The sequence below is a fragment of the Varanus komodoensis genome, unplaced genomic scaffold (genome assembly GCF_004798865.1).
Source record: "Varanus komodoensis strain SLA01 unplaced genomic scaffold, ASM479886v1 scaffold7_3, whole genome shotgun sequence".
NCBI classification, from domain to species: domain Eukaryota; kingdom Metazoa; phylum Chordata; class Lepidosauria; order Squamata; family Varanidae; genus Varanus; species Varanus komodoensis.
This window is the reverse complement of record NW_025336480.1, coordinates 15,907,334-15,934,839: the sequence shown is the minus strand read 5'-3', so window position 1 is coordinate 15,934,839 and position 27,506 is coordinate 15,907,334. Positions and strand designations below refer to the sequence as shown.

Sequence of the window (27,506 nt, the reverse complement as noted above, 5' to 3'; positions counted from 1 at the left end):
AACTTGAACAATTCCTTTTAAACAATGCTTTCCATTTCAACTTGGTTAAAACATGATGCAGTTGCAACTTAGCACTTTTAACAGTTAAACTCAAAGTATATCAGCAGCACATTTCAAATAATGTGGAGTATTTCACTATTCTGCCTTTTGTATGATATCCAGTTGTTCCAGAACTTGGTCTCTTACTCCTGAAAATCCTCAAGTTTCTCTCAAGATTTGCCTAAGTCTCTCTCCTTAGATTGTACATAAACCCAAGCTTTTAAAAAATTATAGCAGACTAGACAATAGAAAAAATAGTGATTTATGTTTCTTTATTAGAGTAAGCTTACATTTGTTTATAACTTAACCAATATATTTATATGCATACTGCATCTTTAGGTTTATAACAGTCAGGACTTTTATGAGAAAGTCAGTCTTGTATACCAACACTTGAGGGGTTTGCATCTGAAACTGTTATGTAGGCAATACTGGCATTTAGAAAACTATAGTGGAGAAAAGGCAGAACAGTGCCAAAAATTAATCTTTAGCACCATATTTACTGCCACAGCTTAACTGGAGCCAAACATTGATCCAAGATACCTTTCCCCATTTGAGGCTGATTGCATGAGACTCACCTGTCCATATCTACATATACTATCAGTGCATTTTGTATGAACATTTTAAATTTATGCTAGATTGCATGTATGAAAGACCATTTATTTATTGAAGTGCATGGTTTTGTTTAAAAGCACCTAAACTTTTGTCCAACACACTAACACAGATGGATCTGAAATGCCAGAATGCACTTCGTTATCCAAAATAATAAAAAATAGTCTAATACCTTCACGTTCTCTTATTTGAGAGTGGAAAGTTTTGTCATTAACGCAGTCTAGGACTGTGCTTTTCCCACTATCAATTCAATTGCCAGTATAAGGGATTTCCAACAGCAGAATGTGTTTTCTTCAAACTTAATAAAATTTATAAAGTCAGTCATTTGGAAGCTGCGACTGACTTCATATGTGTATTCTTGCTTTATTCAGAAATAGCTGATCTATCTGTCCTCTCTCAGTGTGCTGTATTCCTTGATACACACCTTTGAGCCCAGTGTGAATTGTTTTTCTTTTTGTAATTAGCATATTTCAAGCAACAGATTGTAAGATAATTATGGTAGTGCCTTTTCTAATTTTAATGACATGAAAAAGCCAAAACATGCAAGCAGGAGAGCATTCTGGAGAGATCCTGTGAATGTCAAATATTTAACTATAAATTAAGCATCACCTTCACCTGAAAAAGAAAAGTCAATTTCATTATTCTCTGGACTCTGAAGAAAGAGGAACACGTTTCCCATTTTTGCCTTGGTGGAACAACAGCTTGTTCACAAGGCAGAGAGCATTCATTCAAATACATTTACAATTAGCACAAACTGAGGGGTTAAAATGACAATGGCAAGTCACTTTGTCTAGGAAAATAAATGACAGGCAGCTATGGACAAGAGTTCCTTTTGCAATCTGCTTAATAGCTAAAAGGTGCTATTAACCAAGCAATGCTTGCTGTTGCTTCCAGTGAGGACAGCAGCACTACTCTGGAAAGATCTGGTAATTAGAAGTCTTAGAAGGTGAATAAAATTTAGTTTCTAAAAGGAAAGTGGTCCATAACTAGACTGATAAACAGGTTTGAATTAAGTTACACACTGATCAAGCCAAAACGTTCCGTAGTGCATTTATGGTCCTGTTCAAATGTTTGACAATCATCCCTTGCACGCAGCAAAAGCTCTCACTCTGAAAATTTCTTATCTGCAAGTAAAAGCCTTGAGTGTTCCTATTCAGTGCACATACAACCATTTTGCCCGTAAGCAGAGGGCAACAGGTAGCAAAACATTTACTCTCTTCCTCTGACCCAGTGTCTTCCAATACAATGTTAAAAGAATAAATTTATTCTTAGAGCTATACACTGATAGTCTGTATTCCACACAAAAATGGTTTTAGATGGCTAGATACTCAATGCAACACATTTTTTAAAAAATTTATTCAGCTGGATCTGGACCCCCCTACATTCACAATATAGTTTGATACATGAAGAGCAGATTGAGACTCCAAATATTACATTTGCCCAGTATGTTTTCACATACTCCTTCCTCAGCCACAAATACTGACATCTGCTTTTGGTGCAAGTTTGTTTAGGTTAGGCTGTCTATGCCTCATCTGTGCATGAATGTACATACAATGGAAACAATGCAAAACTTAGCAACACTGTCCCTGTCCACAGTGTTTGGCCCCAGAAAGGTATTGTTCTACCTTTTGAGATTAAAAAAAACCACACACACACCAGACTTAACAGTGAGCTGAGCATATGTATTCTATAGCAGCTAAGCTGCATTCTGAACAAACTGCATAGTAGCAGAAGCTGGAACAGGAAGGAGTTGAAAAACCATGGGGGGGACTGTAAAAAAAACCCAAACACAAGGAAAATAAAGTTCATATTAAGAAGTAGTCAAGGCCTAAAGCAACAAGATAACCCAGTCTCAGACTTGGTACCCTACACCAGAACTTGCTCCAAAATTCAGGTCAATTGTGAATACTGTTTTTTCTGGGCAGTACCCATGACCAATATAAGTATTACATGGCTTCTTTGTGGTTTTCCTTGAATGCGAAGAAAAGTTTCAGTGCTTGATATTCTTTAAATAGATTTAAACTATCCTGTCTTGGATGGAAGTGAAAATGGTTAATTTAACGGCATTGGCCCCTTAACATGATCAAACTAAGGGAAATAAGATTTAAGAGTGCCCATGTTTGTAAAACATTTGTACAGAAAAAAAATATAAAAACTGTATAACTAGCATTTTTAAGGTTTGCTGTTCATTTCCATTGACAGATTAATACATTAATTTAAGCCAAAGTTGAGAGACTGGCTATTCTATCATTCTATTTAAAAATAAAGAAAAATGTTAGTTCTTGTAACATTCCAGAAATTCATAGCTCGATTGTGTTAAATGCATTCTCCTTCTACAGGAATATTCTATTTTAAAACACAATTGCAAATATTTGACTGCTAAACACTCATTTACACTGGAGAGCATTTGACAGGAACCTGTGGATGATGAAGTCTTGAGGTTTTTTGAGTTTCAGCAAAAGGTATCCAAGGTCCTTCTCCCAAAAACATGTTGGGGAAAATTAATCAAGTTCTTAGGATATTTCAATCTCTTCTTGGTTTTCTGTTTCTGGGGGACCTATTCACAGTTTCTTCCTCCTGTAAAGATAGGAAAATATATTTTATTTACATAAAAGTTACTTTACATGAAAATTTTATTTTTAAGCTTGAGAAAGTAGTAAGAGGATTTCTTTATCCAAGAGGAGTGATGTCTGCAGCTGGAACTTTGTTCTTTCAACAACAGTAGTTACCAATGCCAAACACAGACAAGCGATTGTTTAAAATGAAGTAGCTTGCTTTTTCAGTTGCTAGTCTAACCAAATTGTTGGTATCCCATTGCATATATGTTTAGACTAAGCATTAAAAACTAATTCATAAATCTCCCAAGTCCAAAGCAGGAGAAAAGGTAATACTGAGGCCATGCTTATTTTCCTCAATTTTACTACAAAATAGTAAACTGCATCAGCTCAAGTAATCTAGTGGTGCCTTTAAAAAAAAAAACAAAAAAAACTAATGCTTATGGTAACAATGTCACACTTAAAACAGAAGTTTCCTTTGTAAATTATTCCACGTATAGGTCATGCATTGCCAAATATGTTTTGTCTAGAGCAATCTTCAAGTAGTTCTTTGTGCTGGTATAGTAACTTCTCATTTTGACAAGGTCCTGGAAGACTGGAGGTAGACTGCAGCAAGTGTGTGCGTAAGAAACAACATAGTTACCAGAACATGCAGCAAAATCCAGTATCTCCCCCCTTCATCAGTGGAAATTTTGGACAAGCATAATATTCAGTTCAGCAATGATGCCAATTCCTATTTACGCCCTAGCCTCCCTCCTTCCCTGATGCTTTATCTCAATGGCTGAAAATGTCAGTGTACACAAAATTCATGGTGTGCAACAATAGTCACCACCACACCACATCATCTGGGGTATAGGATTCATATAAGCTTCTGAGTTCAGAGGCTTGGGCAAACTGAGACCAGGGGTAAAAAGACTGCACCCTTCCAGATACTAGCATATTCATAAGGGTTTTTAAACATTGAAGTTGCAATGGCTTTCAGAATTCACAGAACTGATCCCATCTGTGCCAAGGTTTTGATTCATGGTTTAGGAAATACGTTCTATACAAGGTACTCTTACATAAGGGATTTAAAAGCCTGTAGTTTTACTATTCTTCCAGAATGAAGTGTTACATACCTCTGTAATGGGTTTACTACCTTCCTCTTCCTCTTCCTCCTCCTCTTCCTCTTGACTAGCAGTTTCTGCATCACCATCACTCCTCTGCTTCTCTTCTAAAGTATAAACATGAAGTGTTCATTCTTTAAAAGAATGTCACTGCAACATCTGCAGACCAGTATTCACCTTTTCATTCTTCATTGGTGTTAAACTTCCATTTTTATAATAAAATAAATAAAGGAGAAAGCTCAAGCAATTTCAGGACCAGTAATCTATTCTACCTGGTTTTTCTTCATTTGTTTCTTCCTCTTCATCCTCTGCTTCTCCCTTGTCTTTTTCTTCCACTTTCTCTTCTTCGTTTACATCTGGCTGAGGAGCATCTGTCTTTTTGTATTCTGCAGCACTTGGTTGTTTCTGAAACAATTGTCAGAAGTATTCCACAATGAAATTTCTCCTAAATAGTTAATATCCATCCTGTTCCTACCGAACATATTTTAACACTCACAATTTCCAGAGCACATACCTTTCCCGAGCAGCAGAAGAGGACAATGAGAAATACAGGCAGAGCTACAGTTAGGCTGTAGACTACCCAAAGCCAGGGACGCTCTTCAGCAGCTGTTATCATCTGACCCATTACTCCAGGCTAAAAAACAATGATAAAATTTCAATAGAAATATGGATTGTAGCTAAAACAATCACAGAAGATAACTAATGGCCACAAATGAAAAATTATAGGACAGGTCATGTGGCCCAACAAAGAAGGCAATTAAAAAAAAACAACAGCGTATGTCAACACTCTAAATGGATCAAGGCATGTTTTATTTCTGGGGAAATTATAAGAGTGGGCACCAGCTCAGAAAGGCTAGGAGATACAGCAAGAGATTGCAGCCTCCTTTAGCAGCCATATTGCCTGTTATGTACTGGAGGAAACAATAAAGTGCATTTGAATTTGTAGAAAAGAAGAGCTGTAGCTGTGTGTATCAGAATATTGATACACATATTCTGCATGCAAGAGATTCCAGATTCAAGCCCAGACACTTACAGGTCAGGCTGGGAAAGGCTGGGAAAGGCTCTTCTCTGAAGCACAGAGGAACCACTGCCTGTCAGATGGGGGCCAATGGTATAAACCACAGTTTCCTATGCAACACAGGTGTGGAATAAAATACCTTTGACTTAAAGGTCTACCATTTTTTTTATTTATATCCTGCCTTTTTCCTACAAAGGGCTCAAGGCAGCTTACATCATTCTCCTCCTCCATTTTATCCCCACAACAACAACCTGTGAGGTAGGCTGGGTTGAGAGTCTGTGACTGGCCCAAAGTCACCCAGTTGGCTCCATGGCCGAGCGGGGACTAGAACCCAGATTGCCCGAGTCCCAGTCCCATGCTCTTAACCACTACATCACACTGGCTCATAGTAAATGATGGCGCCTCATCTATGGAATGCGCTCCCCAGAGAGGTCCGCTTGGCACCGTCGTTATTTGTTTTTCGGCGCCAGGCTAAGACCTTTTTATTTAAAACTTATTTTAATTGTTAAATTATTTCTATTTATAGGATTTTAAATTTTTAGCCGAGATGCACCAGAGGTTTTTAAATAACCTTTTTATTGTTATATTGTTATTTATTTATGTATTTTGTTTCTGTTGTGAGCCACCCCGAGGCTTCGATGCGATGGGGGCGGCATAAAAATGTTTTAAATAAATAAGTAAATAAATCAGTCTTTTAGCACAGGCTTCTAATTTGTACAAATGGGGCAATTATGTAACCCAAGTTGTATGAATGTAGTGAAAAGTCAGAACTGGTTTCCCATATCATTAATGAAGAAATCTGAATTCTCCCTGTACTTTCTCTTGAATATGTATGCACATGCAGTCATGCGTACACACGTACACACACACACACACACACACACACACACACACACACGGCGGCGGGGGGGAACCTGTTCTAAAAAGAAGGAAGAGTAAGAAGGATAGGAAAATATTTGCCAACCCTTGGCAGAGCCACTTAAGGAGCAAAGCTTTTATTTCTCACCTCAGCAGCACCATCAGCTGCCTTCTTCAGACCCCAGCCATCATTAGCCCAGTCATCTGCCACAGCTCGGTCAGTACAGATGATGAAGTTATCAAAGAATATGTCAGAGGTCATAGACCACAGCTCCAGTCCCAGTGCGTTAAAGGGGGTCATCCTGAAAGGTTCCAAGTCTTCAAAGAAATCTGGATTTGGAATCTTCCTTGGCTTCCAAATGCCCTGAAGAATGCACAGAAACCATTCAGTAAATTCAGACACAAGTATTCATTTTAACTGACCCTTCAAAGATTTTGTACTGATTAATATATTTAAGGAAATCTTTTTTTTTAACTTAAACCCACAATTTCATTACTGATGAATCTATTGTATGTAAAGATTAGCATTTTCCACTGTTTTTCCAATTTATTTTTTAATCATTTCTTTCACAACTAGAACAGGTGTCTGCTCAGAGGTCCATAATAAATAATGTACACTGAATGCATGATATCCTAGTTGAATCCCTGGCATCTCTAATAAAAATGAAATAGGAAGCAGGGCTGTGAACGAAGTCTGCTAAAATCCCAGGGAGCCATTGCTGGAGCAGACTAAAGCTTTTATATTTATGATTGAAGTTAAAAGCTAAGGTATAGTCAGGCAGGCAGCATATATCGTTCTTGGGAAACTGAGATTCAAAACTGTTTAGTGAGTAACAAGAGCAATGTGCGTATATATAGCATAGCATCCAATCCATGAGTTTGAAGTGCAACCTATAGTCTTAATACACATCAGGTTGTTTCCAAAAGGGGAACAACGTTCATCCATGTTGCAGCAAAAGAGAAAAGTCTTGTGGTACACCTAAAAGATCAACAGTTGTAATCCACCAAGTTCAATTTTTTTATTTGGATCTTAAAATATAAATAAGACATCTTACCTGGTAGCTGGGGTTATCGATCATGGGAGGTTTCCATTTGCCTTTATAGTTTGGATTGTCAATTGTGGGTCTTTGCCAGACACCACAGCCAGGAGCTGATTCACATTTGGGATTTGCGATCTGGGGTGCCTCCCACTCTCCATCCATGTCTTCATCCCTTCAAAAAAGAGTTCTTTTTTAGGATCCCACATGGGTTTGTTAATTTTGTTTTTTGGCTAAACAGTATCTTTGACATAATAGCAATTTATCCTACAAGTCACTAACCCAATATTGAATAACAGGAACCATCACACAGATAATACTAGAAATCCTTTGTAACTTTAATAGAAACTAAAAATTGAAAATAAATGTGAAATTGTAGTTGACTTGTAATCAACTCAAGAATCTATATAGTTCAAGATTATTAATGCAAGATTCAAGCAACTTTGTGCTATAAGCTGGAATTAATATTTAATTCCTCAATACCAGGATACCAGAGCTGAAAAAAACTTAGTGAGAATACAACACTTTCAATATTATTCAGAACAATTCTACCTACTTCTTTACTTATGCAGCTAATGAGGTGATATAGGAGGTAGTACCAGGCTTCTCAACTCCTCTAACACAAGACCTCCAAGTAAGGACATGCCCACTTATCCCCAGATGTCATTCAACCTGCCTCACTGGCTGAACAGCTAACTTAAAAATATTTTTTTTCAAGATATTTGATGTATTAAGACTATGCTCCTTAATGTTGAACTCCACCACTGTTGTCATCTTTAGGCTTCTGTAAATATTGGCTGCTTTTTTACTTCTAGTTTTGATTCTGTCTTCCAAGAATGGGGTGGATGTGTGTGCACACATATATATAGGGTGTGTAATATTCCTCCCTATCTTTCATGAGAATGTTAAGTTTACGAAAACCTGTGCTGGGTCAGAGCTGTTTCCCAGAGCCTGAATGAAACCTCAGTTGTGAACAGACTTTACTTCATAAAGAAAAGTAGTGTTAAGATTCTTGAGCTAGCAAGCAATACACATAATAATGGGAAAATAATGGTCTCTGAAAAGTGTGATGGACTTTAAGTGATGTTACAAGGCAACTTGATTTACTTAACTATTACATTCTTTATATGCTTAATTTTCTTCCCCAGCTAATAAATATTAGGGAAGACAAAGTTTCTCCATTTTTATAAACATACACACTGACCCAAGTTTGGATGAGAGAACAATCCACAATTTAAACAAACTGGATCATTGTGGACAAGAGAGTGCGCGTAAGTGCTGGAACCAGACTACTCATCCATGCCTGCTAACAAAACAGCAAGGATGCTCTTTCTGTAGTTTAACATGACATGTGAACTTAGAATTGTGGAACGTTATAGGAGGAATATCAACATTAAGAAAACTAAGATCATGGCATCCGGTCCTTTCACTTCCTGGCAAATAGATGGGGAAGAAATGGAGGTAGTGACAGATTTTATTTTCCTGGCCTCCAAGATCACCACAAACGGGGACTGCAGCCAAGAAATTAAAAGACGCTTGCTTCTGGGTAGGAAAGCTATGGCAAATCTAGACAGCATACTAAAAAGCAGACATATCACCCTGCCAACAAAAGTGCGTATAGTCAAGGCTATGGTTTTCCCAGTTGCAATGTATGGCTGTGAAAGCTGGACCATAAGGAAGGCTGAGCGCCGAAGAACTGAGGCCTTTGAATTGTGGTGCTGGAGGAGACTCCTGCGAGTCCCTTGGACCGCAAGGCGATCAAACCAGTCAGTCCTAGAGGAGATGAGCCCTGACTGCTCTTTAGAAGGCCAGATCCTGAAGACGAAACTCAAATACTTTGGCCACCTAATGAGAAGAAAGGACTCTCTGGAGAAGAGTCTAATGCTGGGAACAATAGATGGCAAAAGAAGAAGGGGACGGCAGAGAATGAGGTGGCACGATGGAGTCACTGAAGCAGTTGGTGTGAGCTTAAGTGGACTCCGGGAGATGGTGGAGGACAGGAAGGCCTGGAGGAATGTTGTCCATGGGGTCGCGATGGGTCTGACATGACTTCGCGACTAACAACAACAAACAGGAGGAATAACCCAGAATTGGAATCCATAGAACTGCAGAAGTAGATGAAAGCCAGCATGCTTGTTTGCTCCCAAGCCATCCTTGATTTGTTTAATTGTGGGTTGTCATTTGAATTGATGCAGTTATCCCAACTATCTTTAGGTTAATTCACAGTTAACACAAACCCTACTCCATTACTTGCAACCTTATTAACTGCATCTTTACAGCTAAATCATTCTCTTCTGCAAACAATAACATCTTGGTACCATGATGCAACTTCCAACTGTGAAACTTTAAGACATCGCCAACAAATTAGGCATATATTCAGGACAGCCTGAGGTAACCATGCCTCACATGTTACAAGGCTAATCATGTTTACTGTACCAGTTCATATATCATAACTAATCCACAAGTTGCCAGCATGTACACTACACACAAACTCCTTACAGCGTGCCTAAACAACCTATGAACACGCCTTAGGTTGACATCCAAACCTAGATACTAGGGTTGTTTAACCTGAAAATAACCCAGAGTTAACCTAGCAACTTTTTGTTCAAACCTGGGAACCTGGGTTGTTTATGGGTTCAATGGGGTATTCACAGTTGATTATACAAAGTGGAAACAATTCTTAAACAGTTAACTCATGATTTGTTGCTGTGACATGCTAACTGGGTTAAGACCATTCCATAGCACAGATTATAATACTATCAATCTGTGCAGTATTTGTATACTCCTTTATTAACTATTTGGTACAATATGAACTTTTTACTTGCCCTATTTCAATAACTGACTTCACTATCATTAGTTATATATCCAATCAAGGCAGGCAGACAGATCAAGATCAAGACAGATCAAAAAACTATGTGGGTGTAAAGTAGAGGCTTTTTAGTAAGCTTGCAATAGGGCATGAAGAAAACAATCTTTGGCTGTTTACAATGTACAAACAACTGGCGTTTGAAGAAATATCATTTCCAAACTTAGTTATTGAGTCAAATACCAACAGACCTCTTCCTCCATAAATGTGTCCATTCTATTTTAAAACCATCTAACTCATGACCATTACCACATCTTTGATACATATTGCACACATTCATTGGACTAGATGTGGACTTACCTATACTTAGAGCGGACCTAATGAAATGAGTAGTACTTTAGTATGAAGCCCCATTGATCTAATACAATGATGGGTCACTTGCAGAATCCAGATATTTTGACCTACAACTCCCATCAGTCCTAGCCAGCATAGCCAATAGTAAGAGATGATGGGAGAATGTAGTCCTCAGCTTGTCCTCCTTTGAGCTAGTAGATGTAGTCTACTCATGCAGTTCTAATCTGTATTGTACTGCATCAAACAGCAGTTCTCCTATCCTCAATCTACTTCCAATTTCATTAAGTGACCAATTTCTAGCACAATCAGAAGGAGAAAATCTGTCTATCCACAATCACCACAATGATTATATAAATTTCACACATAATACAAAACAATTTAAGAATCTACAGCATACTACAGTGCTTTAAAGTAAAAGGTGAGAAACTGTTTTTGGTAACAAAACTATTCTGCAACTAATCTTGTCTGCTTTTTAAAAACTTGTTGAGCAAAAGACTGCCAGCAGCCTATCAATCCTTCCCAAGTTACACAAACCAAGCATCAATCTGTTAAGCAGATATGTGCATGTTCAATCTTTGAAGAAGTCAGCTAGACTTAAAATGCAGGATGTGGTAAGTGCTGGAATACAACCAGCCATATTTCACAAACACAACTAGATACAGGTTTAAGCTCAAAAAGAAACAGGCAGTGAAGTGACACAAGTTCTGAAATCCGTTTTTCACATCATTCACTTAAGGTACAACCCTGTGCAACTTTAGACAGAAAGGGGTACTTTTTCCTATATGAACTTGCATAATTTAAAGTTGACCAATACATTACTACAATAGTTTATGGTGGAAAACACTATAATGCAGAATAAGCATTTAACTTACCAATCCTCTGGTTTTTCTGCATCAGGGTCAGCAACATACTCTGGCTCATCATCTAACCAGCCTTCTGGCTTCACAGCATCTTCATCTGGAATCTTAGCAGGAGCATCCTCATCCCTAGAAGATAGTAGGAACAGATCATAACATTTTCAAGGAGCATGTTGCACCACTCCTATACCATTTTTTTTGGCTGCCTTATCACTTCCATGCACAAATCAAGCCTTTAACTAATCAAGCCTAGAATCCCTTTAAAAACCATCTTTGCCTATATGATGTAGTTCTTCTCCTGCAGCCAGAGGCCCTCCTGTGTGTCACCTGTCTCTCACAGCATGCCTGCTGGTAAAAAGAGAAAAGCTCTTCTTTGTAGATCATGCAGACTGCATATATTCAAGAGATAAACACCTTTTCTATTCTCTGATGGACCTTCACTATTAACCAAAGATTTGTTTGCTTTCTAAATTTTTCCTTCAACTTCAAGTGGCATTGCTTTGCTGCAATTCCGAGCGAAAAATATTCTGATGGTCTGAAATTAGGCTTCAAAAACTGGACTTCACTTTTGTCTTTTATGACTTTTTTCATACCAGTAGCAAAGATATCACAGCAGCTTTATTAAGTCACTGCTTCTCCCAAGGATACTCTAACAGCTACTCACCAATCATCTGGCTTTACAGCATCTGGATCAGGGATCTTAGCTCTTTCATCCCAGTCCTCTGGCTTCTTGTCATTTGGGTCCTCTATCTCACGTGGAGGATTCACAGCAGGGGTCATATCAGACAGCAGATTCCCACTGTTTACAACAGTTTGATCAACTAAGATTTCAAAGCTGTTGTCTGGGTTCAAAACTAGAACAAGGCAGGGAAATATAGGTATAATATTTTCAAGACATTAAAACATTTTAACTTTAAATTAGTGTCTGCAGAGATGCCAAACATCTTTCATCCAAAAGGCTAAATTTAACGGTGTTCATTAAGATTTTTATACTCTCAACAGACAAATGACTTTGGGGCAATTTGTACTTATAACTGGCTATCTAGGAAAAGGGATCAGAGTCTGGGGAAGGGACATGTCCTTCAAGACAAGCACAGAGAGCTGGACTGAAAGCCCATGTAGGTTGGATTTAGTCTGTGAACCTGAAATTGTGCATCCCTACTCTGTCTTCTTGAAACACCAGCCAGAAGCCATCTTTACAGTAAATGGGATAAAGCATGTAAAAATATCCATTCACTTGAATTAACAATGTGAAAGTATTTCAGGTTTCTTACACTAGCAATGTAGCTATATTTAAAATATGTATTTGGAAGCCTAATTATCTACTAGAATTCCTAATTTCTCCTGCAAAAAGTTATTCAAGGTTTCACATATGGGTCATGCAAGAAATAAAAGGCATTCACTTTATTAAAATATTATCAACAACTGCCATTAACATCTTCAGATTCATTCCTATCTTTGATAAGCGCTACCTACACTAGATTTCACAAGAAACTCCAAAGATGTGGCTGCTTTACCCAGTGTATACAGATGAGTCTTCTTATCAGTAAAGTAGTTCTTCAAATCTGCATCAGGACGCTTTGCGTGCTTCTCCTCATACTTGCCCGTCTTGGGGCTCTTGTGCCGGAAGATGAAGTGCAATTTATAGTCTTCTCCACATTTGTCTGGGCCAAACATGATTGTATAGGGAGTCTTGTCATGGAATTGATCCTTTAAAACACACGGACACAGAGCTTCAAAAACACTGTATAAATTAGAAAGACAAGATCCTGTTCTACATTTTATGAACACTGATTCTACTTCTGCTGAATTCGGTAAATTAAGAACCATCCCATTGCACACAAAATGCACTGAAAAAATTAACAAGAACCAATAAAAATCTAACTAGACTATTTCTTTTGTCACTGTCTTTCTACAGTAAGAATTGTACAGTTCTGGAAATCCAACTTTCAAAGACTCGAGTGATACAGTACAATAAAATTATAAGCCACGATATGAAATTCAAACTACTAATCCATACTGTTTAAGGATACTAACATTGAAAATGTTTGCAATGTGCCAATTTTTGCAATGTTAGTCCAAAAATGAAGATGATCCTCAGCTTTCAGCAAAAAGCGTGTACCAATCCTTTGGCAGACTATAAAAATGTAGTGTACACATGTAGGCCCACAGCCTATTCTATTACAGCAACAGCTAGTCATTGAACACATTCAATTTTGTAGAGCAGCAAACACAGGAAAAAATTCAGCACAAAGTATTAGGAACGAATGCTCAGGAGACAACAATGGAATGCCACTTACCAGATTCAGTTCATTAGTTTTGGTAAGCAGCTTCACATATGCACCACCACACTCAATTCCATTTTGGAAATTGACTTCATACCTAGTTTATAACATAAGAGGATACAATGTCAAAAACCATAACCAAAAAACCAACCCCCACACAAAAATACAAACTACCCCCACTCATTAGCTCTTCTTGAAAACTGTTATTCATTTCACAGAACAGGCAAACCAAGGTTTGATCATCAAGACTGTGCATCATGGGCATGCATCATCTCTTCCCCTCTTTGGTTTGGCTCCAAATCAGTATTTAGAGAACCACTTTAAGGCACAATTTTAAATTCTGCTTGAAGGCAACTAGGTTTCCCAATTAAGCTGTCACTGAATTCTGCTTTAGCAAGGGATCAAATTAGAGGGTAAGCACAAGATAGGTCTCTAACAGTCAAACCATAGCTTACTTATTACATGCAATTGGCTCAGATAGTGGAAAAGACAGCAAGGCATTATTATCTCTGCTGTTGAAAGAACATAATGGCAGCTTCTACCAACTGTATATAACAAAAGCCATGTTAGTTTAGCCCAATGGTCCATCTAGTCCAGGACTCCATACACATGGTGGCAAACCAGCTGCCCACAGGACCCCTCAAGTCTATCAATATGCTGTATGAAGTATTTTTCTCTGTCCTAAACCTTCCACAAACCAGCTTCTTGAAATGGCCCAAGCTGCAAGTATTATGGGAGAGGGAGAAAAATGTATCCCTCCTCACTTTCTTCACACCATGCATTATTTTCAACACCTCTACCATGTCTCTCCTTACTTGCCTTTTTCTTAGCTGAACATTCCCAGTTATTGTAGCCACTATTCCAGCCTCCTGGTGATTTTTATTGTCATTCCCTGTGCTTTTTCCCCAACCCAGTGATGTCCTTTTTCAGGTAAGACCACCAGAACTAAACACAATATTCGACGTGTGGTTGCACCAAAGAATTGTATAAGGTAGTACACTCTTGGCAGTTCTATTTTTTTCCCCATTGCTAAGTATGTCTAGCAAAGAGCTTGCCTTCTTCACAGCAGCTGCACACTGGGCCAACATTTTCATCCAGCTGTCCACTATTACCCCAAGAGCCCTTTCTTGTTCAGTAACTGCAGGTTCAGATCCCATCAGCAGATACTTGAAGTTGGGATTTTTTGCCCCAATATCCATTACTCTACACTTGCTCATACTGAACTGCATTTGATGCTCATTCCATTCTCCCAGTTGGAAAGGATCCTTTTGGAGTTCCTCACATTCCCTTTTGGTTTTAACCTAAAAGTTTAGATTAAACCTTTTAACCTAAAAAATTTCATGTCATTAGCAAATTAGGCTACTTCACCACTTACTCTAAATTCCAGATCATTTATGAATAGGTTGAAAAGCACTGGTCCTAATACAGAGCCCTGTGGGACTGCGATGGTTACACATTTCCATTGGAAGAAGCTGCCATTTATTCCCACCCTTTTCTTCTGTTCTTTAACCAGCTGGTGATCTGTAAGAGGACCCCCTTTTATTCCATGACTGCTTAGTTTGTTCAGGAGCCTTTGGTGAAGAACTTCGTCAAAAGCCTTTTGGAAATCCGAATAAACAATGCCTATTGGATTGCCCATGCCTATGTGCTTACTGACACTCTCAAAATCTCATAGGTTAGTGATACAACACTTCCCCTTATGGAAGTCATGCATTTTTTGTTTTTTTAAGCAGGGCTTGACCCTCTATGTGCTTACTGATTCTGTCTTTATTAACATTTTCAAGCAATTTACCAGAAGTTAAGCTAACTTGTCTAGGATGATTCCCCAGATCCCTCTTAAAAAATTGGTGCTACATTGGCTGGCCATTCTCCAATCCTCTGGTACAAGGGCTAATTTTAGGGACATGTTAAATATTTTGGTAAGGTCAGCTATTTCAATTTTGCATTGAGAACTCTAGGATGAAAACCATTTGGACCAAGCAACTTTCTGACTTTGTCAACAAGGTTGAGAATTTCATCTTGTTGGCTTTGACTTCAAAGACACAACCCCTGCTTCCCTTAAACAAAACCCTTGTACACCTGCATATGATACATGGAGTACACTTCAACAGACACTCGTGTACTCATTTCACTACTACACAGAACATAATGGGCACAAAAAGCTACTTCTACATACTGTACAATGAGGGACTTGGTATCAAAGATGAAGGGCTTGGTAAGTTTGGCAGCGATTGCATGATGCTTGGCTCGGGAAATCAGCACAAGTCCTTTATCCCCTGGAAGTTTGGTATCCTTCATTTCCTGAACTTCCCACTTCCCTATAAAAGAAAACACAATAGGTTAGGAAGCTCCTTGTTACTTCAACTCTTTTTATAACAAGCCTTGCATGACTGCAAACACACATAGTACAAACAGCCATGTCATTTCCAGGCCTTATATTTACAACAATCATAATGTACAGTTTTGCTGGCTTTGGCAGCATTTACGAAGAGAACCCTTATTTATACTTCAGCCACTGCTGACTGCAATAATCTACAGTTACATTTTAGAAGTAAAAGCAACTGTTTAGCAAACAGAAGTAACTTTGTTCTGGAGGGTCACCTACAACATACCCTTCCTTACAATCTTTCAGCTAAGGCTCAACGTTCTGTCAATGGCAGTGGCTTTTCAGCAGAATTCCATTCACATCTCATGGGATACTCTCACCAGCTGAGATAGAGGTACTTTTTGCTAATCCCCACTCCCCCTACAGCCCCTTGCATAACTAAAAGAAACTGCTTCAGAGGGTTCAGGGCCCCTCTGAACAACATGTGTGGGATGGGGTAGCACAGGAAGATGCAGAGGGTAAGAGAAATTGGTGAAAATCACCCCCATCTCTTCCTCCAGTGGAGTCACTTCTGCAGATGAAAAAGGCAAATCTGTTGGCAGAAGGGAACTTAGAATCCAACCCATACTGTCAAAAGCAAATTTCTGAATTGCTAGGAGCCACTTCACACCATGATGATTTGTCAGAATTAAATATGCATGATTTACTCTGACAACAGGCAACGTATGAATGCTTTTGGATCATCCAATCTGGGCACATGCATGTGGAGAACTCTTCCTGTTCTGGTTCTTTCTCCTGCTTAATGGTTATTTGCTGAAAGAACTGTGCTCTATCAATTCTAGCAAGTTGTTGCTGTATAAACCAAAAACACTTCTATGAAATAAAACCTACCTCAGAAGATAATTAAGTACTAGAAAGAAAGAATAAATGGAGGAAGTAATCTAGAGAACAGACTTGATAGCACATTATTGCACGATCAAATGCTCTTGCAAGACTCTATTCTAGTTCACAATAAAGTAATAAATTTGTATCCTAGCCATGTAGCCTGCAAATAAGGACTTGCTTTTTGATATAAAAGCATTCTCTCTACATAAGAAAAACGTGGGCAATAAGGCTAGAATGTTTTCCATACAGAAGAATTTTGTTTATATGCATTATTTCAGAATCTGTGGTTGAAATCTAAACATAGGTTTGTCTTTTGGTACAACACAAGATACAGATCTGAGCCTAAGAGCTTTAGTCACAAGTCTTGCCAACAAAGCACATTGATTTCAATGGCTGGACAAGGAGGGAGATCTTCCAATGCCCACTCAGCCACAGAATTCACTGGGAGAACCTGGGCCAGATAGTCTTTCAAAGCCTATCCTACCTCAGAAGGCTGCTGTGAGGCTAGAATGGAGGGGAAATGTACACCATGTATGCTGCCTTGAACATCTTGAAAAAATGTAGGTAAGACAAACATACAAGTGTATTCTCTGTAACCAAGGAAATGGCTTACAAAACTTAATACAAAATCATGTAGCACTCTAAAGATTAAAAAACTTATTCTGGCATGAGTTGTTATGCACTATACTCCTCTATCAACCAGATGAAGAGTTAGCTATACTGTCAGGTGTACACTCATACACGCATATATGTGGGTGAGGCTGAGAGAAGTGTAACTAGTGAAATAAAAAAGTATAGAAAAATAATGACACTCATAATCACATCATCAAAAATAGCCATTCAGCAAAACAGTTGCTACATTTAATAGGCAAGTCAAATTATGCATGCAGTGGGATTAGCATCTTTTTTCTCCTGATTCAAGCTTCTCATGATAAAATTTAACCTGTTGGAGTTATCCTCATTTACAATTCTAGTCCCCATCACATAAACACAGTTTTTACTGTCCCTGCAACTCTCAATAATGCAAAATGTATCTGATCAAGTGGAACATACTCCAGAAAAATTTGAAAACCTATAATCTGACATAAGATTCTTCATTTAACAAGCAAGAAGTTACATAAAAGCATTAGTTAATGACTCAGGTGACATGTAAGAGTGACAAATTGTGAGTTAATTCACAAATGTAGCAGCTGAAAATTTATAGCACTAATATCACAGGAACAACTTAAATTACCAAGCACAGATTGTATTTAAAAATGTACAAAAATGCAAAATGTAGTTCTCCTGTGAATAAAAATCTTACAAGAACTTGTTTCTAGCATGCAGCTACAGACATTTAAAGTAACAAAGCTTTGATGTACGACAACTATTCTGGCAGTCTGCTTATACGTAGACACATTATCGTCAATAAATCTGGTGAAACAGTTCAATGCTAATGCCCCCAAATATTTTTTTCTCCTCACAGCACCCAATGAAGACCAAGAAAGATGCTATACATACCATCATATTTAGCAATCTCATCATCTGTTTCATCCTTCTTAGCTTTAGAAAGAACCCACCTAAAATTAAAAACCAAGGATTTGATGAATGCAATGCATAACAAGACAACATTCAACAGGGAGTGTCCACCAATTATAGTATACATTTATTATTGTATTATTTCCATTTATATCTTGCCCTTCATTTTAAAAAGTAGCATTAAAACACTCAAGAATAAAAAAATAAAATCAATTGATCAGAAGCAGAGTTGATTTACCACTCAAGTGCCCAGGTAAATAAATGGATCTTAGTTTGGTGTCAAAATGACATTAAGGTTGGTACCAAGTATATTGCCTGAAGTAGGATAACCTACAGAGAATAACCTTTCATGTCACTACTCCCTGTGCTTTCCCCAATGATGGAATGACATGGGTTTCTCCTAATGTAAGAGCAGTTAATAGATCTTGTGGCAGTTTAAATCAATGTAAATGTTTTCAAACTTCAGTTTTCTAAGATACATATAGAAGAGCTCACAATGCAATCACTTGCATTATAAGCAAGTTATCGACTCTGATTCATTTTAAAACAAATGCTTCTTTGAACAAACACTTACCCTTCTAAAGTTCCTTTGTCGAAGTTCTCAGCAAAATAAACTTCTCCTGTTGGGACTGGGGCCATATAGGTAACCTGATGTAGAAGGATTTCAATATACTGTGATAACAGATATCCCAAACACTTTAAATAGATTATTACTTTGAATAAAGAAGAACTGATATTTACATTCTTGGTTTGTATGTCAACCTTTCAAAATATTCTATTTTAAGGTTGAAAACTGATTAAAACAGATCTTCAATTCAACACAGACTTACATATTGTTCCTTAGATCATCACTTACATCCATACTCCACATCTTGTCACAGTCTCCAACCTGGGAATATGATACAGTACTGTGCCAGAAACTCATTATTCCTTTCTTGTGTTTTTTGCCTTAAAGGTTCACTAGCTCAAAAGGCAAAAGAAGAACACAAAGAAAAAGGAGGCAGAACACAAAGCTATGCTGCATTGTCTTTCATTATAACTCTGTGTTGGCCAAATGCACAGCCAATAATGTTCCAGTTTTAAATGCAGCAGATTCCCATGTGCAAGAAGCTACAATCCCAAAACATGTGCACGAAGTGCTCCAAGCTTTAAACATCCAAAATCACTCCTGGTAATGCAGTAACTTAAGCAGGGATGTAATTAATATTTGCCGTATCTTATCATGGAGGAGCTCCTTTCTGCCAAAAGCAAGCAGATTGCAGCAAGTTGCAATCTGGCCTCCAAATTCTCATAGGAAGGTTAAAGTCAGACTAAATTATAAACTTATTAAAAAATACTCCATCCCCTTTGATGGATATCTGCACTGGAATAAAGTATTCAAGCAAACCTTTGGAAGTGGAGGAGGAGTGCTGGCTTCATGCTTCAATTCCTCTATCTCTTCTACACCATCTTCAAGGTCATCTTCAATATCTATTACATCATTGTCATCATGAATATGGTCATGGTCATGGTCATCTGCTTCATGTGCCAGTATAGCAGAAGCACCTGCTAAAAGCAGAGCTGCACACAGAAACCACTTCTGCTTCATGGTCTATGCATACATGTAAGAAAGGACAGAAAACAATATTAAGTCCGTTAACAAAATCAAAGAGCCATCCTTACAATTCAACATATTTGTACACTACTGAGGAACCCATGATCGTTCCATGTTCACGTGTAGCTTCCAGGTTTCAGTCATTAACTACACAAGAGATGTGCCTGTTACTAAAAATGTTTGCTCACCATATGTTTCCCTGAAGTGGGGAGGAACAGTTAACATGCCAATACAAAATTTATACACTGTTCATTTAGGATTTTTGCAGTCTAACAGATGCTGCAGGAGCAGCTCTGCATTTCTTTACTTGAAATAAGGAAATGCATTACAACCAGCAGATATGCTACAGTTATTATTAAATAAGTTTACAAAAGTTAATGTAGTCAATCTGCAACTAGAATGTTGTATTAGGGACAAATGCATACAATTCTCCAAGCTTCATAACTGAAGACAATATTGCCACTTTGGTGGAGATAATCCCTGTATGGTAGAAGAAATCTTGTTCTCCTCTCATTTATATTTTGCTTTCAAATCATTGTTATAAAAAAGTAGCACAGCTCGACTCCATGGCAGATGTGAGGAAAGAGTGGCATCCCAGTTGGACTACAATTTCCACCAGCCCAAGCCAGCATAACCACTAGTGAGAGAAGATGGAGTTGCAGTAGAAGAAAATCTGAAAGGCCATACAGTCTATGGGCAGAGGAAACAGAGAACCAGTTACTAGGATGCCATTCTTGCCCAGTGGAAACTCTGGCTACTGGTACCCAAGCATTCATACATGCCATCTGCATTTTTTCAATCATTACAATTTGATATATATTACATAAACACCTACAACCATGCAAGCCAATTGTAACGAATACAAGAGACTGGTACCATGCAGCACCTGTTTGGCCTTTCAAAATTCAAAAGGCCTTGTACACAATTTCTCAGGGTTTAATTCTTGAACTGAGTCAAGTATGATTCTGAAGAACAAAACCATTTAACAGCACAACAAGCAAACTTCAGCTCTGATAAAGGGGCATAAGTACACCTTTCCCTGAAAACAAAAGCCACAAAATGCTCCCTGTAGTACATTTGATACATAAAAGTTGCTTGAGAATCACAGATATTGAAATTGTCAGAGAATAACTAAAGCCTCACCATTTAGTGTACATATTATCTAAACTGTAAGAATAGGAACCTCTTTCAGCCACAGGTAAATTCTTGGGGGGGGTCTACATTTGATAAGTCATGAGGCAGGGGTCTTTCTTCCCCAAACGGGGATTCAAAGTGTATCATATAATGATTCCACTACTCAGTCTTACATGATCTTCAGGAAAGTCTACCACCCAGAAAATTGAGGTTTAATCCACCAATTTAACACAAGGATTTAGAAAATCTAAAATCTGTAGAACTTGAAATTTGGCGCATGGAAATTTACCTCAACCGAAGCTAGCATTTCATCAGAGAATAAGCTAAATTGCTTAAATAGACTGCAGGACTTCTGCTGCCTCTTCAGACAAATAAGTCAGGCAACCATTCATGGGAGGTGGGCTTCCAACAGTAAGCAGCATTGTAAGTATTTTTATATGCTAATTCAACAAAGTGCTAAAGAATGTAGCTCAGCTGGATCTAGAAAATCTGCCAAACTGAAGTACAGGGCATGTTAAGAGCATGTTGGAAATTTCTGCCTTTTAAAGGTAGTCTGGTATAGCCTCTTCATAATCTAATGTGTAAATATTATTACAAAATGTTTGTTTTCCTATCTAGGATACTCTTGATTACATTGCACTGTTCACTTTCCATGAATTCTGCTTTAACACTACATTCTTCTGCTGTGATGAGAATTTGCTCCCTGCAGAAAAGCAAATTAGTCTGCTCAAGTGGTAACCAACACATGTCCTTTTGTAATTTATGCTCAACTGTTAGTAAAATCAGTGAGACTTCCCCTTCAGGACTCCAGCAAGCCAGCAAGCAACTCTATTCCATCTCTCTCCAGGCAAAATATGTAGCAGGCAACGCAGCATATTCAATTCTCACTGGGGTGTTTTGTGGGTTGCCTTAAGATCTGCCATTTCTGCAAATCTTGGGGATTTTAGAAACATAGAAACAGAGCGAGTCAGAAGGGGTCCCCCGGGCCATCTAGTCTGACCCCTGGCCCTAGCCAGCTCCGCTCACAACATGCCTACTAATTTTACAAGTTGCTGATACTACACTCTTGCATGCAGATGGCAGCCTTTTACTTACACAAAGATTCACAATCACCTCTGACCTTCAGAAACAGAGGAAAATATAGCTTCATTCTGAGTGTCAAAGTTTTTGCAATAAATTTATTTTTACCATTAAATTTAGGACACTAATTACATACTGCATCAGGGTATATGAAGGTTCTAAAGAATTAAAATAATCGTTACATGTTTAACTAGAGTGATGAAACTTCATATTCAGAGGAAGACTTCTAAATATCAAATGCTGGGGTCAGGAGAGCGCTGGAGCTTTCCCATTCTGTGTGGAATCTTCACAGGGGCACCTAGTCCAATGCTGGATGGGCCTCTAGTCTCATCCAACAAGGATTTAGAGCTTCTAGGAAGAATTCTTCCCATATCTGTATTTTCTTATGCTTATTTAGGAAAGCATGTAGGCAGCTTAGAAAAGAACTAGATGACAGGGGCCTGAGAATATGCACAAGTACTTACCACCCAAACAGTTAGCATAAGTTGATGTCAAGCTATGCGTTATAATAGATATTGTGAAAGTTGTGCAAAAGCAGCACTGATTTTGTTAATGGTCCATGTGTACATGACAAAACATCTAGATAGACTGTTTTATCTGTGTGTTCTTGTTATAAAGTTATAAAGTATTTCAAACAAATGTTCATAGAAAAATCTCTCTTGCCCTCTAACTCGCATTTGCTTCCCACTCATCCACTGTCCATACACACACAAATATGCATATATTTTTTTAAAAAATTAGAATGAGAAAAGCTGTTATGTTTGTAAATAAATTAAGTGCTTATCTAGCAGGTTATTAAACACCTTAATATTACAGCAATTATTACTACAGGGACTATTTATTTCTAAACCTGAGAACAGTTCACAGCTACTGAGGAACATTATGTAAGCTGACTTGAGTTCCTTGAATGAAGAAAAAAGGTGGAATCTAAAGGTAACGTAGTACGTTAGTTTATAAGCTGGATAAATTTAGTTCTAAGCATAGTACTCTATGCTTGCAAATAATCACTTGTCTGGCTGCCTAGCACAAGTTAAACAAACAAATAATATACTGCCTTAACTTCTATACTGCCCAAGAGCTGAAGCAGTCTTTGTATTCTGTCACAGAACCCTCTTTCTCTCTTACAAACAGGGGAGAACTTAAGACCAGGCTGCATTTATGAGGTGGCATGGAGGGCCTCCATAAGTCCTCAAGTTAGCAGTAGTAGTTTGTGGAAGCTGTAGCCCAGCCTTTGTTGTTCTTCCTAGGTTACAGCCTCAAGCTCTATTCTTGGAAGACAGTGAGCAGCTGCCATTAGAACTACATCATGGAATATTAGTATAGCACCAATGGCAGCTACCCCCTTGGTGTCCTTTAGGAAGGAGGGTAAGACAGAAACAGCAGCAAGCATGACAGGGCAGGAGCAATGTAAGCAGACAATAGAATCAAGGGGAGGGCAATCACTTCACTGAAGCACTATTTTCTAGCAATGTGGTTATTGTAGACTACAATTACACATTTCAGTATATTATTTTATAATTCTACTAATGATACATTTCTACTAATTCCCCACATAGGGTTTGTATATTGTATCAGATGACCTGTTGCACTTGGCATCAAGGCAAACACCTATGCCCTCAAAAGTGCCCTATCTCTAGCCTTCATCTAGCTTGTTCACAATGAGATTAGAAAAACTTCCCTAATACAAGACCATGTGCTAAATACTGAACCAAAGATACTTAAACTACACTCATTTCCATTCATACCTCTTGCAGGTTCCATTTATGTCTGTTCATCTGCCTTTGTACTATAAGGGCTATTTGACACTCCCTCCCTTGAGCCACATTTTGATTAAAAATATTTCCAACAGTGCTAAAGCTAGATACAAATCAGTTCGGAGCAAAACTCAACATTATTCTAAGTCACTCCTGCTGTATGATACTACTACAGGTTTAAATCTTCTGTGAGGTGTTGCTTAATAACCTTGTGTCAAACTATTTTCTAATCTTCTACAGGCTTTACTTATGCCTCTTTTAGGAAAATCTAGAAATTTTACTATTATTTCCTGCACTGGGGCTGAAGTCCTAAAGCCACTAGGAATTTAGCCCCATTGAAGCAATGAGAAATGCTTTTGCATACACATTCACACAAATGGCACTCCTCCTTACAAATCAGCTTTCAGTTAATTTAGGACACCCAGTAGCCACTTAAGCCCATATGGAACAAATGTGCTCAGTGACACTTTTAAATAGATGCAGAGAATCTGCTATTCCTGATTATTAAATTTGCATAAAAGTCGCCTGATAAGCATTATACTCTCTGGGCAGCCAACTGCTCACAGAACATGCTAGAAATACATAGTTATTACTACTTTTGACAAAAATGGTGTAAAACATTCCCAAGAAACATTAACAAGTGCTGATGTGAGGAATGCATATTCCATTCACAGTTCAGCTGATTGAATAGAAAGCCTTTCTGTAGTATTGCATGGAATAAATATAAAACTTACTAAGGGCTTTTATCCTTGTTGCTATCAACTGTTTCCATCACAGGTCTGTGCAAAGGTAAACATCTAACATTAATAAAGAATAGCAATTAATAAGAATACTACACATATATGATAGGTATTTCTTAATTCTTAAATGTATCTATATATTTTATCTACTTAAAATCAAAGGCCTGCACACTTTATGGCACTATTCATGTCTTCCCTCTGCAGTTTACCTTTGTCCCTACCCTTTCACATAGCACACTGCTGCATTATCACTTCCTTCTTTAAACCAGAGATGGCCTCAAACCTCCTTTTCTTGAACTACTCAATCCCACAAAGTTTTTCATCTCACACAGCCTTTGCTAATAGATTGGTTTAAATTCAAGGCAGTCTTAAGTCATGTTTTATGTTTGTTTCGACGGAAATTCGATGCATATTTCTATCAATTGTTTTCAGAGCTCTAAGTCCAGGGAGCTCATTTTAAATAGCCAGGCGCTTTCCAGAAAAACTAAAACAGGTTTGATCATTAATTCTGAGAACGACCACTACAAAACCATTTATTTCAGACAGAAATTAAGTGTGCAAACTCTCCTTGTCCAGAGTGAAATGTCACCCTGCTTTACATGTACACTGAATTAAACTAAATAAACGTTCCCGTCCTATCCTTATCCGGAATAGCAAAACGGCATACTTCTTGCACGAAGATATACATATTTTTGTACATTCAAGAAGAGCAGGAAGGCTCCGTACCCGAAGCCCTACTTGCCACTCCATAATCATACATTTCCTCATCTTGCTTTCAGTTAAGTTCGCGACAAAAGAAATAAAATGCGACCTTTTATAGAATCCTTCTACTTAAGTCGATACTCCTTCCCAACACAAAAAGTGTACATCTCCTTACTCCGAGCCCCCAGAAGCGACATGACACCCATCCTAAATACTGATTAGTCATACCATGCATGTGCTACCCACCAAGTGATCTGCAATATTACCACATCGGTCCGCATGCCTGAACACTAAAGGCCCGCTTTCCCCACCCGATGTATCCTGGCTGTCTTCCCAGAAACCCCAAGAGGCCTACGCAGCTCACCTAGATCCGAAAGCACAAGTAACCCTATTTATCTTTAGTAGAATGGGGGGGGGGGATCCAACCCGCCTCATCCCATTCGGGCCTTGCGGACCAAACGCATTCATACCTCCCCCCCGGCCGTTACACCTCAGGCCTTCCCTCCCTCCCACCCAAGCCTGTCGCCAACCCCTTCACGCGTCGCGCCCCAAGCTCTCTGTTTCCCGCCCTACCCATCAACGAAACTCGCCGCCAATCCCCATGTCTACCACCCCCTCGCCTGGTCGAAATGCCCCCCTTGGCCCCCGCCGGACTCCCAGTGTGCCCCGCGCGCAAAAGCGCGAGCCCTCCGCTCACAGGCGTCTGCTCTCTTCTCTCGTTCGAGCTAAAAGGGCGGGGGGGACAGAATGCAACGCTCACCTCGCCACACACCCCACCCGCCAGAGCACTCCAGAGAGCCCCAGCGCCTCCTGTCACGTGCCCCGTCCAGAAAACCGCCACCCACTCGCTGCCTATCTACCTAACACGAGCTCCGCCTCTAACGCTCGGGTACTTCCTACCCCATTGATTTGGGCGAGCGCGGATTTCCCGCCCCTACGTTCATCGTTGGGTCCCAATGGCTGGGTGGCCTGTCATTTACCATTTCTTTCGCCCTAAGCCACGTCCCTACGGCGCTGCCCTTCGTGGAGCGCCTCCATTGGCTGATGGTCTGAGAGGGAAGTGCTATCGGATTGGTAGGCAAGTCTAAGAAGGTGGTGCTTGAACGAAGAGGAATCCGATTCATTCTTAAAGTGACATCGAACCCCCTAAATTGACGATCACAGGGCTTGTGTAGGGAATTAAGCGAAAGTGCAGGGCCTTGGGCTCCCTTTTGTGGCGTACACAGGTTATTCTGCTTGAAATGAGACACACCTAAAAACATGGTTTTAAATAAAGTGCATCCAACATTGCAATAGGGAACAGCACGGAGACATTCTTTCTGTTAATTGTAATGAACTAAATGGTGGGTGGCCGCAATGAAAATAGTGTGCTATTGTTTCACTATGTGGTTCTTAGGTTTATCTATGGAGCAGCTCCCAAAATCGATTAACCCAAGAAAAACTGATAGAAGCCGCTAGGAGAACCTTCGGATTATGGGGCAGCATAGAAATGGAAATAAATATAGCAGGTATTGGATGGTGCGTGGTAATCTGAGAAAATTGAGTAGAAGCCGAGATTCCCAAGAAGCTACTGACTATAAGAAGGCTTTCATTCTGGCTCCTCAAATTTTTGGAAGAGTGTTTACGTGAACAAATTATTCTCTTGGAACAAGAACCTCACTCCTGCATTGTGCACAGTACCAGGACACATTAAAAATACTTTGTTCTACCTGCCACCTGTGTTGCAACTTCTGCTTTTTAATTATCTTTTTCCTGGTTTAACAAATGTAACGGAGGGAGAAATAAAATTTTAAACTTGAAAAATGCAGGGGGAGCAATAACAGAGAATATGTATCAAGGAGTGCTCAAGTACAGTAATAGAAATAAACAGCCAAGAGGTAAAAAAAAATGATTAGTTTCATCTGCTATAAATCAATGGGAATGAAATATCTGATCAGAATAGTTCCAGCATTACGTAGACAGGAAGTGTTGGCAGGCATAAACTATAGATAGATACCAATCCCTATTTTGTTCGGTAGAGACAATAATTTGTTTTGTTAGCTTGTTTGTTAAGGGTGCAGTCCTATGTATGTTCAGCTAGACACAGTCCTACACTGTCCAGTGCTAAAGCTAATTTCCAGAGTCTATTCAATGTCCAGCATATTGTAATTCTTTCAACATGATGGTATTTCCAGTCTTGCAATTACTGTGGCAAACCTTACCATATTTGGGGGATGTTTTCCTTAAAAAAGCCAAGCCAGACTGGTTTG

The 27,506-nt window shown here is 38.8% G+C and overlaps 1 protein-coding gene across 3 annotated transcripts; it reads right to left on the bottom strand.

Annotated features, from left to right (window-relative positions):
- Positions 1-294: 294 nt before the first annotated feature.
- CANX (calnexin) lies at positions 295-26,123 on the bottom strand. Of its 3 annotated transcripts, none has more exons than XM_044454108.1 (15): positions 26,018-26,123; positions 19,641-19,844; positions 18,828-18,901; positions 18,236-18,294; positions 15,701-15,842; positions 13,540-13,621; positions 12,757-12,949; positions 11,904-12,093; positions 11,255-11,368; positions 7,241-7,397; positions 6,334-6,549; positions 4,824-4,943; positions 4,582-4,714; positions 4,322-4,416; positions 295-3,225 (listed from the first exon to the last, which is right to left on the bottom strand). In XM_044454108.1, exons 2-15 carry the CDS (start codon positions 19,839-19,841, stop codon positions 3,172-3,174), a joined length of 1,830 nt encoding a protein of 609 aa, XP_044310043.1. In that variant the 5' UTR covers positions 19,842-19,844; positions 26,018-26,123; the 3' UTR covers positions 295-3,171. The 3 variants fall into 3 exon arrangements, with proteins under 3 accessions (XP_044310043.1, XP_044310045.1, XP_044310046.1); XM_044454110.1 differs by having other exon boundaries at positions 25,955-26,096; XM_044454111.1 differs by lacking the exon at positions 26,018-26,123 and adding an exon at positions 24,550-24,607.
- Between the last annotated feature and the right edge of the window lie 1,383 nt (positions 26,124-27,506).

Coding starts and splice junctions, on each gene's coding strand:
- CANX (XM_044454108.1), bottom strand. CDS start 19,841: ATGAAGCAGAAGTGGTTTCTGTGTGCAGCTCTGCTTTTAGCAGGTGCT. Junction 11,369..11,903: donor GCTGTAAAGCCAGATGATTG/GTGAGTAGCTGT, acceptor ACTATCTTCTAG/GGATGAGGATGCTCCTGCTA. Junction 4,715..4,823: donor TCTTCTGCTGCTCGGGAAAG/GTATGTGCTCTG, acceptor CAATTGTTTCAG/AAACAACCAAGTGCTGCAGA.